General features: G+C 38.2%; 1 protein-coding gene across 3 annotated transcripts in view; it reads left to right on the top strand.

Moving 5' to 3' along the window:
* NSD3 (nuclear receptor binding SET domain protein 3) overlaps positions 1 to 19,422 on the top strand; it is a 104,364-nt gene that overhangs the window by 73,907 nt on the left and 11,035 nt on the right. For 2 of the 3 annotated variants that reach the window (XM_059909310.1, XM_059909311.1), the window contains exons 13-19: positions 1,968 to 2,165; positions 2,627 to 2,800; positions 6,995 to 7,141; positions 10,415 to 10,571; positions 15,525 to 15,727; positions 16,445 to 16,557; positions 17,143 to 17,412. In XM_059909310.1, coding sequence (XP_059765293.1) covers positions 1,968 to 2,165; positions 2,627 to 2,800; positions 6,995 to 7,141; positions 10,415 to 10,571; positions 15,525 to 15,727; positions 16,445 to 16,557; positions 17,143 to 17,412 — 1,262 coding nt within the window. The remainder of the gene's footprint in view (positions 1 to 1,967; positions 2,166 to 2,626; positions 2,801 to 6,994; positions 7,142 to 10,414; positions 10,572 to 15,524; positions 15,728 to 16,444; positions 16,558 to 17,142; positions 17,413 to 19,422) is intronic. The other variant, XM_059909312.1, reaches the window with a different exon arrangement.

Raw genomic sequence — 19,422 nt, forward strand, 5'->3', positions numbered from 1 at the left:
TATCTTGCCCCTCCCCCGATTCCTCTCCCCACTGGTAACCATTAGTTTGTTCTCTGTATCTGTGAGACTGTTTTGTTATTTTCTTTTTTTAAGATTTTATTTATTTATTTTTTGGCTGGGTTGCATCTTCATTGTCTGTGCGCAGGCTTTTCTCTAGGTGCGGTGAGCGGAGGCTACCCTTCGTTGCGGTGCACGGGCTTCCCATTGTGGTGGCTTCTCTTGTTGCGGAGCACGGGCTCTAGCCGTGCGGGCTTCAGTAGTTGTGGTACGCGGGTTCTAGAGCGCAGGCTCAGTAGTTGTGGTGCACAGGCTCAGTAGTTGTGGCGCACAGGCTTTTAGATTCTACGTATAAGTGATAACATCATATGTGAACTCTTTATATAACAAAACATAATCCTTTGTAATCCTTGTTGCATTTATTTTTCTACGTCTGTTTGTTTTTCACTTGTTCCTTTTTTTTTTTTTTTTTTTTTTTTCTTTTCCATTCTAATTGTTTCTTTCTTAACATGTTTGGCAGTTGACCAGTGGAGCCACCTGGGCTCCACTGGTTGGAAGGTTTCTAATGTTGGAAGGTTTCTAATTATAGTTTCAATTTCTTAGATTATAGAACTGTCATTTTTTCTATTTAATATTTTTGTGCCAGTGTTGGTAAGTTCTGTTTTTCTAGGAATCTGTTGATTTATCTAAATTTTCGAAATTTTTGGCAAAAATGTAGTGATATCCTTTTATTATTTTTTAAACAACTGTAGGATTTGTAGTGATGTATCATTTTTCATTTCTGATGTTAACATTGTTGCTTTTTTTCCTTTTTTTATTAGTTACTTGTTTCCAGGGATATCAGTTTTATGAACCTTTTTCAAAGAACCAACTTTTGGTTTTATTAATTCTCCCCAGTGTGTATTGACTTCACTTCCTTCTTGAAGAGTACATTCACTGGGCATAGAATTCTGGCTTGGTGACAGTTTTCTTTCAGCCCTTACTGATAGCATCCCCTGTTTTCTGCCTTCCGTCTTTCTCTTTCAGTCAGCAGTCTTGCTTCTTTAAAGGTAATTGTCTTTTTCTGTGGGTGATTTTAATATTTTCTCTTTGTCCTTGATTTTCTACAGTTCGAATAAGATGTGTAGATACAACTTTCTATTTTTATTAGGATTATGAGTTTTCATTTTATGTCTGTTTTACAAATGGAAATTGTGATTATCTAATGGAATCTGCCTTTTTATTGGTAATTTCTTTATTCTATGTTGGGAAGACCTTGCCACTTTCAGCTGCCAGGTGTTGAAAATTCTGTTCTAGATTTTCTATGGAATTTTAGTATAAAGTGAGAAGTGGAGATCTAAATTGTTTTTGGTGCTATATCTTCAAATTGATGACCAATTATTGTAGCAAATCAATTATTCTAGCAAGTTTTATTAAGTCATTTTAATTTAACTATTTTCAATGCCGTTTTTGTATGTTAAAAATCTTACACGCAGTAGTAGAATCTTTGGGGGTTAGCTCTTCGGTGTCAGTGACTGCTTCTATTTAAAAGGAATATGCCGGGCTTCCTTGGTGGAGCAGTGGTTAAGAATCCACCTGCCAATGCAGGGGACACGGGTTCGAGCCCTAGTCCAGGAAGATCCCACATGCCGCAGAGCAACTAAGCCTCTGTGCCACAACTACTGAGCCTGCGCCCTAGAGCTCACGAGCCACAACTACTGAGCCTGCATGCCACAACTGTTGAAGCCCACATGCCTAGAGCCCGTGCTCCGCAACAAGAGAAGCCACCACAATGAGAAGCCTGTGCACCACAACGAACAGTAGCCCCCGATCGCCACAACTAGAGAAAGCCCGTGTGCAGCAACAAAGACCCAATACAGCCATAAATAAATAAATAAATAAATAAATAAATATTAAAAATATAAAATAAAATAAAAGGAATATGCTTTAATCAGATTTTATTTAATCTGTGTTCCTCACCAATTTTCCAGGAGAGCACCCGTGTTTTTCATGTAAAGTGTCTGGTACAGACGTGAAGCGTTGCTCTGTTGGTGCTTGTGGGAAATTTTACCATGAAGCCTGTGTCCGCAAATTCCCCACTGCCATCTTTGAATCAAAAGGATTCCGCTGTCCCCAGCACTGCTGCTCTGCCTGCTGTATGGAGAAAGATATCCACAAAGCAAGTAAAGGTAAAACAGAGCTAAGGAAGGGGACAGTTGTTTTTTTTTTTTTAAGTTCAGTAGCAAACAGTAAACACATTATTATAAAGAACATCAGGCATTCTCCCTCTGTTTATCTATAGCTATTACAGCTCAGCCACAATAGATAGTAAGATAAGTGGATTCTAGGTTCTAATTCAGACCACGAGAAGAAAATTCCGTATGTTCAAAATTACCCTTGAAAATTCCTTAAACAGGTGCCGTATTGGAGACCAGCATCTCTCCAGCACTGGCACAGACACATTTTTCTTTGAGTGACCCCTAGATGAGCACTGCATTTAGGGGCCATACAGCATAGGAACGGCAGAGTTGAACTAGGGAAGAAAAAGATTTTGTATTACTATCCAGCATCACATCAGATCCCAAAAGATCTCATTTTATAGCAGCTGATTCTTTCTTACATAGATTCCTTTTTGATTGTCTTTCAACAGGTCGCATGATGAGATGTTTGAGGTGCCCAGTAGCCTACCACTCTGGAGATGCTTGCATTGCTGCCGGCAGCATATTTGTGTCTTCCTACGTTCTCATCTGTAGTAATCATTCCAAACGGAGCAGTAACTCTTCCTCTGCTGTAAATGTAGGCTTTTGTTTCGTTTGTGCAAGAGGTGAGTGTCAGCCCTTTCTCTTTACGTCTTTCTGGGTTCATTGGCATATTTCCCCATTAAGATTGAGTTTCAGTAATATCCCTGAGAGAGATTAACACTTCCAGTAACTAGTCCCTTTTATAACATTAGATACTCAAACTGTTAGAATATTAATTCTTCCATAAATTAAGCTAAAATCTACATCTGTTTAGTAACTTAGAATTATAGATGAGTTCTTGGTGTTCCTATTTGGAGCATCAAAAGATTAATCTACAGTTGACCCTTGAACCACATGGGTTTGAAATGCGCAGATCCACTTGTGCGCGCGTTTTTCTCAACGGCGTACTCCAGTACTACGGGATCCAAGGTTGGTGGAATCCGCAGGTGGGGGGGGGCGACTTAAATTTACAGGGGATTTCAACTGCGTGGCGGTCCACGCCCCTAACCGCAGCATTGTTCAAGGGTCAGCTCTCTTCCCTTGTGCAAACAGTTCTTCTATTCGAAGTACACTCTTCCCATGTCATATTCTTTAATCCAGAGTTTTCAACTAATTGAGATTTCACTTGGAAGGCAAGAAGAGCACATTTATTTTTTAATTGATGTTGTATTTTATCATGTTTTGGTCTGGCATTGAAGAAGACCTGGTGGAATACAGCCAAGGCAACATATGTGGTGTATTAGTTAAGAGTCTGCAGTACAGGCTTTCTTACTTGCCAGCTGTTGATATTTAAGTCTGCCACTTAAGATTGATCACTTCAAAACAATATTGCGTCCCTGAGGGCGTCAGTGAACTTGAGTTTGTAATATAAAGTAGAACTTCTTCAGTTGAATATGATACAGAGTACCCAACTTTACAGAGCGTCTCAGCTGTATTATAATAAAAGAATTTTTAGTGTTTAGTAAGCATTTTAGAAACCAACTAATATCCCCAAGTGCAGGGTTTTTCTGTTTTTGTTTTTTTGTTTTTTTGTTTAATCATAAGTGCTAAGTTTTCTAAACTTCCCTTAGTGTGAAATATTTGAAAGGACTGTGTGGCATATCAGGCCTGTTAGATTATATTTAGCCCATACTGAAAATGAAGTTTTGGATCTTGTTTTGTTTTTGGTTTTTTTGTTTGTTTTGTTTTGTTTTTTATTAATTTATTTATCTTTTTTTTTTTAATCTTTGGCCACTTCGGGTCTTCTTTGCTGCACGCACGGGCCTTCTCTAGTTGCAGTGAGCGAGGGCTACTCTTCGTTGCGGTGCACGGGCTTCTCGTTGTGGTGGCTTCTCTTGGGGAGCACAGGCTCCAGGCATGTGGACTTCAGTAGTTGTGGCATTCGGGCTCAGTAGTTGTGGCTCCTGGGCTCTAGAGTGCAGGCTCAGTAGTTGTGGCGCACGAGCTTAGTTGCTCCGTGGCATGTGGGATCTTCTCGGACCAGGGCTCAAACCCGTGTCCCCTGCATTGGCAGGCGGATTCTTAACCACTGCGCCACCAGGGAAGTCCCTGTTTTTGTTTTTTTGCTTTAGGAGACAGTTCTTTTAATTTGGTGAAAGTACTATAGAGTATTTTTAATAGAATTTAGCTAGTATGATAGATCTTGAGTTGTTTTGCTTTTGTAACTCTCATTAAAAAAAAAAAAATAACCAGAGGAGGTGGACGGTAAAAGATTAAGTAAATGGTAGTCCTTTTCATAGCAGCCACCTGGGTCCATTGTACACACTGCTTTGAATTTTTCAGTTTGGAAGTGCGCGGCGTGGTCTGCGAGTAGAAGGAAGTGTTGTGTAGAGTAGTGACGACAGCTGCATCCTGCTCTGAAGTCTGGATGGTACAGGGGAAGAAGGTCTGAAGTGTTTCATGCCACACTGTATTAGCCAAAGAAAAAGTCAGCACGTGCCTTTTCCATCTCCCCACTCCTAAGAAAGTAATGATAGGATGAAAATACTGAATTATCAACTGAATGACTAACTTTAGAGACTTTCAAATAGATGAGTGTCAGTGATAACATAAAGTCTCTATCGCTTTGTAAATATTTTATTCTACCCTTCTAGGCACTTACTTTTACTCACTTTTACTAGGAGTGGTGGAGGAGTGTGTGTGTGTTGGTGTGTGTGGGTGTGTGTGTAAGTAATTGAGCCAACATTTTTAAATACCAAGTTTAAAACTATCATGTTGGCTTACTTTGGAGTATATTCTGAATCAAGTACCATCAGTTAAGTATATCAACCAATATTTTCTTTTGCTCTATTTCATTCAATAATTGGGTGACCTTTAAAGCAGGTGTTTTCCTTTAAGATAGGTAGAAAATGACCCATTGTCAAGGAACCTAGTCTTAGAGAAACTTCTAGCCATTTTGTTAAGTTTAAGTTATATGCCTTGATTAAAAACTTGAGATAATGGAAATGAGGGGAAAACTCATGTTTTAACAACAGGATGCTATTTGCATCTTACCAATTTGGCAATTATTCTGGAAGATATGCTGTATTTAAATGCCTCTTTAAAGAGCAAGATTATTTAATCCCAAATATTTTAACTGCAACTTTGCACAGTTAGCAGAAACTCTCATTTTCCTTTCCAGCATTTTACGGAAACTTATTCTAAATAGATCAGATGTTGGGATTTGAGAAGGGCTTAAAAGTTCTCCAGAAGTAAATGATATGTGTTCTTTTATCAGAATTTATAGAGGTCTTCTTTTTTAAGGAGATCTAATTGTAATAAATCCACACATAAAAAGGGATACTTTAATTGTTTATGTTTTGGTGTTAGAAAACTTAGCTTGTTTTGCCTTTGTTTCTTGCCGCATACAGAGTTTCTCCCTCTGCACAGAGGATTTTTGTCTTAGTTCTTGGTTATTGGTTGTTTAAAATCATTAAGCTAATTCTTAAGGGCTGAAATATCTGGAAATATTTTTAGAAATGCTTCAGCATTTAGAGAAACATTCCTCCTCCCCTGCCCGCCATGGTGCCATAGGGTGTGTTCAGTTATATTTCAGTGTAGTATAGATTCTTCAGCATTTCCTTTCATCTGGAGGGTGGTGTAAAATAAAAGTTACTTAATATTCTAAGTTGTTCTTTCTTATTTAAAAGCCATTGCACCACTTTTCTCTATTAAACGTATGAAATGTTCATTCAACATTATATAACCTTTATTTGAAAATTCTTATGTATTACCGATTAGCAATTTCAAGTTCCATTCACATGAGAAATATCAATATTTCTTGAATCTGCCTCAGTGTAGGGTAGCATCAAATGAAGATAAAATCCACAGAAAATAGTAAATGGTCACCCCTTTAAAAACAAACCTCTTCCCTCTTCTCAAAATGATCTCTGTGAAACTGCGGTCATGATTTGACCAGTAACCAAAGAGAGAAAGTTTCCGTGGTCTCAGAGGTCCTGGGTTTAGGAGTGGCCATAGCTACAGGATGGACTTAACTCAGGGCAGGAGAAGGAGAGAGGGAGGGGAAGGGTGGGTGTCACGGGTAGTTTAGAGCAGATGCTGTTTTCCTCCAACAGGACAGCTGTATTGTAGACTGAAAGGACTGTTTTTATAAGCCCTTAAGTTGGTAAGCGTTTAAGTCAGTTATTATCATGGCAGGACAAAACTTTAAATGTTTGCATTACCTCAGTGAACTTCAACAACTTATATCTTCTTTAAAATCGTATATCATACTGATAGAGAAAAGCTTCATTATCTGGCTGAGAAAGCTGGAATTTGAGGGTATCTAGAGATCTGAGCAGAGAGGAGAAGAAGCCCAATTCTGCCTTTCAGCGCTGCTTGATGTATTGAAGGTGACCAGGGTGTCTACTGTGTCATGTAGACAGTTCTCATTTCCAGCAGGTCTCTACTGTGTCATGTGGACAGTTCTTATTTCCAGCAATTAAGTGATACATCATTTTGTTCTTTGGGTTGTCGTCATAGTACTTCTAAACCTTAAGGAATGTAGCTTTGTTTTCCAGAGGGGGTTTTCAGAATGACGTCAAAGCAGTTTACATCCTTAAATTAATTTGGAGTTTCCTTCTGGGTATATAGGTTTCTATATAGGGATAAGGCATTGAGTAGCTTAAACTTCTTTTAATAACGATGGAAAGCCTTGTCTGTCAGATCTTTCTTTTTCTTCATATTCTTTCCCCCCCCAGCTTTAAGCACAGCTACATAGTAGGTGTTGGTTTATTTTTTCCTCATGGAATCATGGGTAGTTTCATTGCAGCTCACATCTTTCTGTTTGTCTCGTATAGGGCTGATAGTGCAGGACCATTCAGACCCCATGTTCAGTTCCTATGCCTATAAGTCCCACTACCTACTGAACGAATCAAATCGTGCAGAGTTGATGAAATTACCTATGATTCCTTCTTCGTCAGCTTCCAAAAAGAAATGTGAGAAAGGTAATAATCAAAATAGTTTATCTCTTACTTTTATTTTTGCATTTCCTATTTTTTCTCTTTAAATGAAGGGGGGAAATGTATGCCTGTCAAGCACCATCTGTTGCTTTTGGTAAATTCTACCTTGGTGGCTGTGGCTGTCTTCATATGGCTGCAAAATTATTAAAAAGGGCTTAAAATAATTCCATTATTACAAATTTTTACTTACTCTTCTCCTTGAATAAATTTTCACACCTTCCATATATCTATAGATCATTAAAATTGAAAGACTAGGATTCTGCTTAATACAGAAGCATGTTCTGAGGGCTCTTTCTCTTTTGCCTGATGTAGAACCGTATCATTCATGTTAAATAGAATAGACATGATATAATTTGTTACTAACTCTCAAGTAAATAACAAGACAGGTTATAGAGGGAAACAAAGATACTGACACTTAAAATTTTGATTCTGAAATACATTCTATCATTTTGTTTCTTAAATGTTTTTGTTATGGTGCTATGAAAACTAGTTGCCCTTCTCTTAGGAGACATTGGTGGGCAGCTGGGAAAATGCTGCAAATACTGGATATTGAAAGGCAGCCAAGCTGAATTGAAGAATTGCTAATAGATAATTTATCCACTGAGAACCAAGAGCTAAATGTATATTTATATTCTCCAAGTTAATTTAATCTATGGAAGAAAAATCTTGTGTTTTGCTTTATGTAGCCTATATGTAATAAAGGGGAAAAAAGTGGTTTAACAGTAATGTATTATTTGGGGAGTGATTATCCCAGAGGGTAAAATAACCTGGAAGGTGAAAGCCTTTTCCTGTATACATTGCCATTATGATCTGGGGCCAGGCTCAGAATCTTTAAAGAAAATTTAGTTCTTTTTTCTTTTTCATGCTTTGTGTTGCCTGCTGATGATGTATGTTTGCTGTTTGTCAGACATCTGAAGTGGCAACCCATGACTAAAAGAAAGTATTACTAAGCAAGTTGATTAGAACCCATGGAGAGGGAGGTTGGAGAGACTGTTGACTCTTTTGTCTGTTTTCCATTGAAGTCACAGTATGGCATCTTACTGGTGATACCAACTGTTTCCAAAACAAAGATGGACATGGGTCTGACTAATTCCATAGTGCAATAAAATTAGACTACCTGAGGCATTTTAGGAAATGCCTTATTTTCCTGCTGGCGCCTTTATAAAATTAAGACTAATTCAATTGTTGCTTATTTTCTTTTCAGTACTCGGTATTGGCCTTGACATGAATTGAAATTATTTTGAGCCCTCTGTTTGCTTAGCTTGAACCATATCTTTCTTCTCTCGCATCCTAAAGCAGTTTTCTTGCATAGCACCAAGGTGGATTGTTCATATTTTTATTTTTCTATTTCCCTTGTGTATTTTTGTCAAAAAATCGTGATGATTTTCACTGATGATTCAGGGTCTGTATTTCCTCTGAAATAAGACTTAAAATTTAGGACTATTCCATAATGTTAAAAAATGGCCAGACTGACTTTTCCACACCAACCCTAATAATCACTTGTCCTCTAAAGGTATTTGCAAAGACCGCTCTCCCTATCGGTCATTTCTTTCTGATGGAAAAATGAATTATCTCATTTTACTTTAAACTTACAGAAGAATTCCCTACCTAGGCTAAGAGCACTCAGGCAGCTAATCTCTAGGTTGGAGAATTGGAACAATTAATCCATATTGAGATCTGCAGACAAAGGGGAAAATCCCAATGATTGAAGTAAAAGCTTTTAAGCAGAGGAAATATAGTAATTTAATTCATCACTGATTGTGTATGGATTTTCTTTTTGTTTTTATGTTAATCAGTTAGAAGTTTGAAAGTCTACAGGAAGACAAGATTTTCTGGAAAATTGATAGCAAACCCTCAAAAGGTTGGAGCATGTGATTTGATAAAGTTGTATTGAGGGCTCTTAACCTTTTGCTTATGAGACTTTAAATCTCAGTACACTCATGGGTTGTAGACTTGGTTTTCTAATGGAAAGATTTTTTTTTTTTCAGTAAATGTCTTTATTGCATTTCATCTTCAGTGGTTAACATTCTTTTCTGTCACTTGTTGAAATACAACAATAAAGAGAAAATACAACAATAAAGAGATTTCTCCCCTGAAATCTCTTTAATTTTTTGGATTTAAAAATAATATTGTTTTGTTTGCCACACCTGCTTCGGTCTTGATCCAGAGATCATTCTGTGTATTTAAAGGAGAGGATTTTGCTGGGGTACTTGGACGCATCTCCTTGTGCGTGGTACTAGATTCTACACTGATCCTTATTATTTTATGCTGTAAAGCAGTGGTTCTCAATATGACATCAGAAAATATTACAAACAAAATTCTGAACTATATTTAATAGTTCAGAAAGTCTAACAGAATCAGACATTTGTGTAAAATACAGTGGCGTGAGTTTCTTTATATTTGGCTATGCTTTTAACAATTTAATGTGATAATACCAGTTTTGTTATTGGCATCAGAAGCTCTGATTGGCTGTTATATATTTCTTTGGTTAATTAAAACAGAAGAAAATAATTGCTACTTTTAAAATGTTTTTTTGGTTTTGGTGGGTTTTTTGTTTGATAAAATATTTGAAAATATATGGATCCATGAGGAAGGGAAAAGGGATCCTTGGTGATGAAAAAGTTGCAAACCACTGCTATATAGCCTGTTTGACTTTCTTTGTCTTCACTGAAAAGGTAATGATAATGTAATCACCAATTCAAGATTCTTTTCCTTTTTTGTATTCTTACATGGGAAGAAAAAAGTACTGGTCAACCTATTGGCTGTTTTCATTCTTGCTAATGTTGTTATAAAGGGATGTAGTTAACTGTGCCACTGGATTAAAATACAAAGATGACCATTCCTTGCTTTCTTAGCTCTCAAGGAGAAAAGAGAGTTGCTACATATTTCTCTGAAAATCTGTTCTCAAATCTACTCAGTCTAAAGATTTTATGCATCTATTTGTCATATGTTAATAGTCTTAGCTGCCTGCTAAACTGGTACCTCAATAGCCCACATTTTAGAGGAATAAAGAGTAATGTTTTTCCTACTACTCAAAGGCTTTGAGTTTCTGGCCACTGAAGCCCTCCCTGGAAAGCGCTACTTCAGCTAAGTCTGTTCATTGCTTTGTATTTTAATCCATCACTAAAATATAACTCAATCCCTTTGTTAATTTCCCTCAATCTGAATCAAATTTAATGCAGGTGAAAGATAACTTTCTCTCTTGTCTCTCTCTCTTTCCTCTTTTCTCAGTTATTAAGACTGTTTGTTTGTTTCAAGGTGGAAGATTGCTCTGCTGTGAGTCGTGCCCGGCTTCCTTCCACCCGGAGTGCCTGAGCATAGAGATGCCAGAAGGCTGCTGGAATTGCAATGACTGTAAAGCTGGCAAGAAACTACATTACAAGCAGATTGTTTGGGTCAAATTGGGAAATTACAGGCAAGTTTTTCCAAGGACAAAGAGGAAGTATTCAGTCACTGTTCAGTAGTTCATAGCCTGTACACAAAGTGGCTAGGAGATAGGTAGAAAAGGCAGCACAGTGCCGCAACTTCCTTAGAAAAAGAAAGAGAAGAAACATATTTTGAGTCTGGGTTTTTAGAAGACTGGGAAGGTTAGTGGTTGTTGGATATTTTTTATTAGTTGGTTGACTTTTGTTTTTAAGTTCTGAAAGTTATTTTTTCCTAACGAACTATGGTACTAATAGATTTTAGAATAAAAGGTTTCATGTGGAGAGTAGGGAAGATTTTTTTTTTTTGCACTCTAATTAGATTTATATTAATTTCTGATTTCTAATAAAGTTAAGAGTTAATATCCTGGCCAAAATAGCTCTTTTTACCCCAAAATCTAGTCCATTATAGTTCTAGCTAGAAGCTCTAAATTGTGTGCAAAGATAGAGCTTTTTAGAATTTAAAGAGAGAGGTTATTTCATTAGCAGCCTTTAGATCTTAAGGGAATGAAGCAAGAAGTATGTGTGATTGCCATTATTTTAATAAATCTTCCTCCTTTTAAGAAACCTGTTTTTAACAAGCCTTTAACTGAACAGGAATAACGATATGTTTTTTTAAACTCTACATTCTACATTTTGAGGCATATGTTTATAATTTTACTAAGAAAATAGATACTATTCAAGAGAACACACAGAGGACTTTGAAGGCAGTGAAAATGCTCTGTATAATATTATAATGATGAATAAATGCCACTATGCATTTGTCTAAACCCATAAAATGTACAACACCAAGAGTGAATTCTAAGGTAAACTAGGTGATTATGATGTGTCAGTGTAAGTCCATCCTTGGTTTAAAAAAAAAAAAACACACACACACAGTAGAGTTCTGCTTTTCAATTAGAATCCTAAGTATAATATGTTTCTGTAGAATTTCAAACATACTGTAATTTTTTTTAACAAGGGCTATGTCATTTTCTCTGTTTTAAATACACTGCTTGCTTACCTATTTAACCTTAAAAACTTCATTTTTAGCTGAGATAAGGGGCATTGAGAAGCTCCTCTCCCAACTATTTTTTTTTTAACATATGACGGGAAACCTCTAAGTTCTTTTTAAAAAATGGACAGTTTGAATACATAAATAATTTTATACTTTATGGCAAAAGATACAAAGTTTTAAAAGGCAAATATCAAACCAGGGGAACTCTTCTACTCTCAGTAAGAAAAGAAAAATACCTTCCCTAGAAAAAGGAGCAAAGAAGAGAAAGAGCCAGTTTGCAAAAGAATAGCAAATAGAAAATAAACATGTAAAAAATGCTCAGCCTCACTAAAAATCAATGTACATTAAAAACAAAGAGTTTATTTTTCAGATAACAGACTTGCAAAGGTTTAAGAGTAATAATTTTGCAGCTCGGGAGGGCATGGGGAGACAAGTGCTCCTGTACAAGTAAGGCATCACGTATCAGAGTTGCAACTGTGCATCCCTTTGACCCAGTAGTTCCCCTTCAGGGAATTTATCTAAGGAAAAGAATTGGACAGATGGGCAGAAATGTACTTATAGGGGTGTTCATTGCAGTATTATTTCTAATTGCAAAAATTTGAATAATACAAATGTTCATTCATTAGGGTATTTGTCAAATAAATTGTAGTGTATCCATATTGTAGAACACCTGGAAGCCAAAAGAAGGATAATGCAGGTGCGTATAGTAACATGGGAGGGTATCCACAATATATAGTTAATTTTAGGAAGCATGTTAAACAGTATATACATTATCTCTCCGTGTGTTTATACAACTTTTAAAAACTGTAGATCTAGATATAATATGTTTTTATTATTACCTGGAAAAAACATCTAATGTTAATAGTCTGAGGCATGAGATTGTAAGGGGGAACCATTTTCAGTTTTTCTGTTATACATTTCTGCACTGTTTTAATTTTTAAAAGAAACACACATTGCTTTTTTTTCCATAAAGTTACATTTAATAATTTTAAAGGTATAGTCTTTTTTTTTTTTTTATTGAAGTCTAGTTGATTTACAGTGTTGTGTTGTGCTAATTTCTGCTGTTACAGCAAACTGACTCAGTTATACACATATAGACATTCTTTTTTTATATTCTTTTCCATTATGGTTTATCCCAGGAGATTGGCTATAGTTCCCTGTGCTGTACAATAGGACCTTGTTGTTTATTCATCCTATGTATAATAGTTTGCATCTGCTAACCCCAAACTCCCAGTGCATCCCTCTCCGTCCCCTCCAGCCCCCTTGGCAACCACAAGTCTGTTCTCTATATCTGTGAGTCTGTTTCTGTTTTGTAGATAGGTTCATTTGTGTCATATTTTAGATTCCACATATAAGTGATATCATATGGTATTCGTCTTTCTCTTTCTGACTTTCTTCACTTAGTATGATAATTTCTAGATGCATCCATGTTGCCGCAAATGGCGTTTTTCATTCTTTTTTATGGCTGAGTAGTATTCCATTGTATATATGTACCACAACTTCTTTATTCATTCATCTGTCGATGGACATTTAGGTTGTTTCCATGTCTTGGCTATTGTGAATAGTGCTGCTGTGAACATAGGGGTGCATGTATCTTTTTGAATTATAGTTTTGTCCAGGTATATGCCCAGGAGTGGGATTGCTGGATCACATGGTAACTCTATTTTTAGTTTTCTGAGGAACCTCCATACTGTTTTCCATAGTGACTGCACCAACTTGCATTCCCACCAACAGCGTAGGAGGGTGCCCTTTTCTCCACACCCTCTCCAGCATTTGTTATTTGTAGACTTTTTAGTGATGGCGATTCTGACCAGCACACATTGCTTTTATAATTAAAAATATATATCTTTCCAGGAGGGGAGGGGTGCAGGTTTGACAAATAATAGATAAGACATTCCTGGATAAGAAATATCTAAAACAGTGTAAGGAGCCTTTAGATCTTCAAATACATTTCAGAATATTTCCTTTTTAAAGTTGTTTTGCCTTTTTTTTGGAAATATAATTGACATTATATTAGTTTCAGGTATACAACACGATGACTCAACATTTGTCTATATTGCAAGACGATCACAATAAGTCTACTTAACATCCGTCACCATATACAGTTATAAATTTTTTATTTCTTGTGATGAGAACTTTTTTGTGGTGAAGGAAGGTGCAATGTTTATGACAGGGAGCCAAGCTAGGAGTTCAGGACAGCTAGTGCCAGAAAAGCCTGAACTCCGATGAGAACTTTTAAAATTTGCTCTCTTAGCAGCTTTCAAATACAGTCTCTTAGCAGTGACTATAGTCACTGTGCCGTACATTACGTATTTCCTTTTTTAAAAAACTTATGAATACGAAAATATATTTGACTTAATTTTAATACTTAAATTTTAATCACATTACATTTTTTTAACATCTTTATTGGAGTATAATTGCTTTACAATAGTGTGTTAGTTTCTGCTATATAATAAAGTGAATCAACTATACGTATACCTATATCCCCATATCCACTCCCTCTTGCGTCTCCCTTCCAACCCTCCCTATCGCACCCCTCCAGGTGGACATAAAGCACCGAGCTGATCTCCCTGTGCTATCACATTACATTTTAAAGAAGCCCAAAGCAGTGCTCCCGTTCACAATCCAGTGAGATTTTATACGCAGCTCATATTCTTCTTGTTCATTTTGCAAAGACTCACATCCATGAACTAATTCTTAATGTATTTTTTCCAGTCAGGCCTTTCTGGGCCCCACGAAGCTGTTTCTTTTCACCAGCTAGTTATTCTGATGTGAAACTTCCTGGGGGAGATGTGTGCCTGGAACAAGGCTGGCGGAAAGCGCGCCTCTGTCTAACCGAGCCAGTGCTCGCAGTTACCGCGCGCTCCCGACACGCCTTGACGCGATTCGGAAATACGACCACCGCCCAGCCTGCTTTGAGGGGGAACTAAATACTGATGACACAAAAGAGTGTTGTTTTGTTTTAACAATTTGAGCAGACTTCTACCCACGTTTTTAATTAACTCTTAGATGGACACAGAGTGCTTTTAGGTGAAGCGTGTTCATGGTCGCACCATAAATCTGGGAATGCGACCGTGCCATCATTTATCTTCTCAATAATGTCGTTGTTCATTAAATAAACAATTTTATTAGGCATCTATAAATAAGAGACTGAAAGAAATCTAAGTTTGTATATATCTACTCTTGGTATCGATGATCTTATATACTACAATTCCTGACTTGCCCAATCGTGGGAAACTGTCCAGTGAGCCTCACGGGTGGTTCCTTCAGCGACTGCTGTGGACCCGGTCATCATCGCATGAAGCAGTTATGTTTTCACTCCTGTCCCAAATCCCCCATTTATTATGATCTAAGATGAATTAGATTCTGAAATATACACTGATATAAACCTAGTACATTTGACCAAAAAGTTTTTATCCTGGTTGATTAGAGAGTCAGAAAACACCAGTCTGAATGGGGGTGGGCATTCTTTACTGCAGCATCAGTTTATTCGCAAAGGATGCCCTTGATTACTAGGAATAAAGACACACTTGGTATTAAGAATGTCACATTTGGAGAAAAACATGACTTTTCTAGGACTGAAATCTGGTTTGGAATATTGTTGGTAAATTCTGATTCTTAAGTTGAATAGTGGGTTCATTGTTACTTTATTGTTATGCTTTCTTTTCATGATATACATTCTTTTATAAATACCAAATATTATTTTTTTAAGGAAGAAACTAGATTGGGTGTTTAGGGCCTAGTTTGTTTAGTCTGTGTTCACTATTTCATTCATTAATTCGTTCATCAATGTGTTGTTAAATGACGTGTGGTTTGGGCAGGATTAAAGATAAGCGAGGTATTTTGTGTCCTTAGATTCTGAATGAAAATTGCAAAGGACAAAACCTCTGTTTTTTGGCTCCCACCAGCCACGTAAAGCGTAGCGCGATTTTCATCCTCCTGCTTTCAGATGGTGGCCAGCGGAGATCTGCAACCCCCGGTCTGTGCCGCTCAACATCCAGGGCCTCAAGCACGACCTGGGGGACTTCCCCGTGTTCTTCTTTGGTTCTCACGACTACTACTGGGTACACCAGGGCAGAGTGTTCCCTTACGTCGAAGGAGACAAAAGCTTTGCTGAGGGACAGACTAGTATTAACAAGACCTTCAAAAAAGGTACGTTGGACAACGTTCACGGTGGCCCAGAACTAACACACCTGTGTTGATCTCTCCGCACCTCCTAACTTGCATAAGACGTGTTTCTGGTGTTAGAGAATTTTCACCAGGTGTTATGATCCGGCGTCCATAAGTTTCCAATCACATTAGAACCACATCACAATCCAGTCAGCTGGAAAAATACATTCAGTGTAGTAGACTGTGCTGTGTACGTGAAAGGAGTTCCCTCAGTGATCTTACTACAAACATAGAGATTATTCTGGAAATACATAGTCTTCTTAATCAAGTGAAGCTCCTTTGCCACAGAAGAGTAGTAAGATAGTAAGACTAAATGCTTCCCAGGAAGAGCCTTACAGCTGCTTTAGCAACAAGTTGCCAGGAAGTTTAGCTTTCTGGGTAAGAGTAAAGTGAATTTAAATCTGGTACGAGGTAAAGAGCTGCTCTCTGGTTCACGTGGAAACCTCTGATCATTGAAGTGGGACCTCTCCTCCGAAGCAGCAGCCTGCATAGGGCACAGTGTTCAGCCGTAAAGGAGTTATATCTTATTTCAGTGTTACCCTATCCTGGTGGTAAATGGTTATTTCCAGAATATAATTTTTAAAAGAAACCCTCAGGCCAGATTCAGTGCGTTGAGAAGGCAGGGTAAAACTAATCTCTTGATGGTTTTTGTTTATTTGGTTTTTGGTATTTATATACTTTGTTTGGTCTTATTGGCAGCGTTGGAAGAAGCTGCAAAACGTTTCCAGGAATTGAAAGCGCAAAGAGAAAGTAAAGAAGCACTAGAGATTGAAAAAAACTCAAGGAAACCCCCTCCTTACAAACACATCAAAGTGAGTCTTTACCCGTGAAAACATTGCTCTTTGACAGACAAGATGAAATGCACTGCTCTCTTAGTAGTTAGAAGGCCCTTGTTGTCTTATAACAACTTTCGCTGATTACCACCCAGTCTTCTGCAGAACAACCTGAGAGCTCCTGTTGGAGTATCAGCCGGGAGCCGAGGTTGCTGCCCTGGGATGATGGGGGCTCTGATGAGCCGCTCATACCGAGGAGCAACACGTTTGACGGGAAACCCCGTTCTTGCTCCATCCGCTCGTCGTGTAACCAAATAAGAATACAGGGATTTAGCCCCTTTCTTCCAGACAGCCCACAGTTGTTTTCAGTTATGAAATTGTCATCAACTGGTAGAAGGAGAAATACACAGGATAAATAAGTGAGAACTCACATCAGGTTTTGATATTTTTGTCAACTAAAGAGAGACAGCTACTAATCTTAGCTTATTCATGGGGAAATTATGATCAAGATAAAGAGCCTTTCTCAGGGTCACACCACAAGGCAGTAGCAGAGCCAAGAGGGCCTGGGTGTTTACCGACGTCCTGTTCAAGTTCCTCCCTCCCGTTTGTGATTTTGTTGTCCAGGCTAACAAAGTAATAGGAAAGGTGCAGATCCAGGTTGCAGACCTGTCAGAGATTCCCCGCTGTAACTGCAAGCCGGCTGACGAGAACCCGTGTGGCTTGGAGTCCGAGTGTCTGAACAGAATGCTGCAGTACGAGTGTCACCCGCAGGTGTGCCCGGCGGGGGAGCGCTGCCAGAACCAGTGCTTCACCAAGAGGCTCTACCCGGATGCAGAAATCATCAAGACGGAGCGGAGAGGCTGGGGCCTCAGGACCAAAAGGAGCATTAAGAAGGTAGCATGGGATGGTGCCAGTGGCGGAACAGACCAGGACCTATGCCTCTTAGAAATGCTTCAATAAGGGTTAAATACATGGGGATTTATTCCAAAATTTTGAAACTTCCGAAGTTGAGAGTTTGGCACTTCTTGAGCAAAGGAGGAGCAGTAAGAAGAGGTAGTAATCAAATACACATAACATACCATTGTAAAGCAATTATACTCCAATAAAGATGTTAAAAATTTTTAAAAATTAAAAAAAATAAAATACACATAACCTTTGGGTTTCCTATGATCAGTCGTAAAAAGGAGAAGGGACACCGGTAATTCTATTTGAAATAATTTTTACTTGTTAAGCAAACTAGATTTAAAATTTGTAAAGGAAAAAGAGTAAAGTTAAGGACGTACTGAGACTGAAACTAGCAACCCCAGGACTTTGCTCCAACATCATAATTCATTAGCCATGAAGCCCTGGTCAAGTCACTTAACCTCGCTGAGCCCCAGTTTCTTCATCTCTAAAATGGACATAATTCCTGCCCTGCATGTTTAAGAGTTGTTGCTAGTCTCAAACTAGATCATATATACAGAAGCAACTGGGAAAAGTTGAGATCTTTGATACTTATAAATTATCTTCATTCTTATACTTTGAAGCAATTTTTCAAAGCAGTCTCTTTGTTTAACATAAGAAATACATGCCCATTGTAGAAGATATTTTAATGCAAATAGCTCAAAGAAAATTGAAAATCACCAGTAAATTCTGCTATTCAGACAGTGGCTCTCAACCTTTAGATATCCTGAGAATCTTCCGCGTTCCTTGTTAAAACAGTGCCACCTGAAATATTGGTGACAGGCCTGTACAGTCTGTTTTAAAACAAGTCCCCACCTCCACCCTTCCCCCCACCTGCCAACGTATAGAACTTGGAGCCGTGTTTAGTGAGAGAAGATGGGCCTAGTGGGAATTTAAAATTATTCTTGGCATTTTTCTGCCTTTTAAAAAATCATCTTTGTAATGAAGAAATACCATATAATGTAGTAAAGAAAATCAAACAATACAAAAAAAGATAATAAAGCGTGAAATTCCTCCTTCACCCTCAATTCCTGGTCTCCTCACCAGAGAGGACCATTGTCCATAGGTTGGTATGTAGCCTTTTAGAACTTTTTCTATGCAATTATACACATAAACACATATACAAATACATATTCATATATTCTGTATTTGTAGGGTTTTTTAAACATAAATATAATCATACATATTATTCTTTTTTCCCACTTAATGTATCAGAAAATTATTTTTATGGCAGTAATACAGATTTCACCTCATTGTTTTTCATAGTCTCATTGTATTCCATAGTAAAATGTACCATCATTTACATAGCCTGTTTTCCAATAAATATATGTGTGTGTGTGTGTGTGTGTGTGTGTGTGTATACACACATACACACATTTTTTAATTCTGTTGATCATCTGTCATCTATTTCTGTAGGTTAGATTGCTGGGGTGAAACTCGTTCATTCAGCGCATGTTTGTTCAGCTGCTTCCCTGTGCCTGGTACTGTTCTAGGCACTTGGAAGACAGCAGTGAGCAGGACACCTTTGTGAGTGCACCAGGGACAGGTGATAGACATATGACGCCACGTACCACCAAATGCCACCAAGAGAAATAAAGCTGTCAGAGAGGGTAGGGGTGCCAGGGACTGGGTTCAGGAAGGTCTGACCCGAACGTGTGAGCGGGGAGGGCGAGCAGGTGCACGTGGACGAGCAGGCCGGAGTGAAGGCCCTCCTGCGCCGGGACCGCAGGGAGCTGGAGAGTGAGCCGAGGAGGGCCGGGCGGTGGGCAGCTGGCAAGGCAGAGGGGCAGCGGGACCAGGTCGTGCGGGGCCTCATCGGCCTCGGGACAGGGACTTCTGGCGGAGTTTAGTAGGGAGGGCATACCGTCTGCCTCCATGTGTTCATTTTCTGTTGCTGCTTAACAGGATAACCACAAACCTGGCAACTTACAGCGTAACACACAGTGTACTATCCCACAGATC

This window comes from Balaenoptera ricei, chromosome 21 (genome assembly GCF_028023285.1).
Source record: "Balaenoptera ricei isolate mBalRic1 chromosome 21, mBalRic1.hap2, whole genome shotgun sequence".
In the NCBI taxonomy this organism is placed as follows: Eukaryota; Metazoa; Chordata; class Mammalia; order Artiodactyla; family Balaenopteridae; genus Balaenoptera; species Balaenoptera ricei.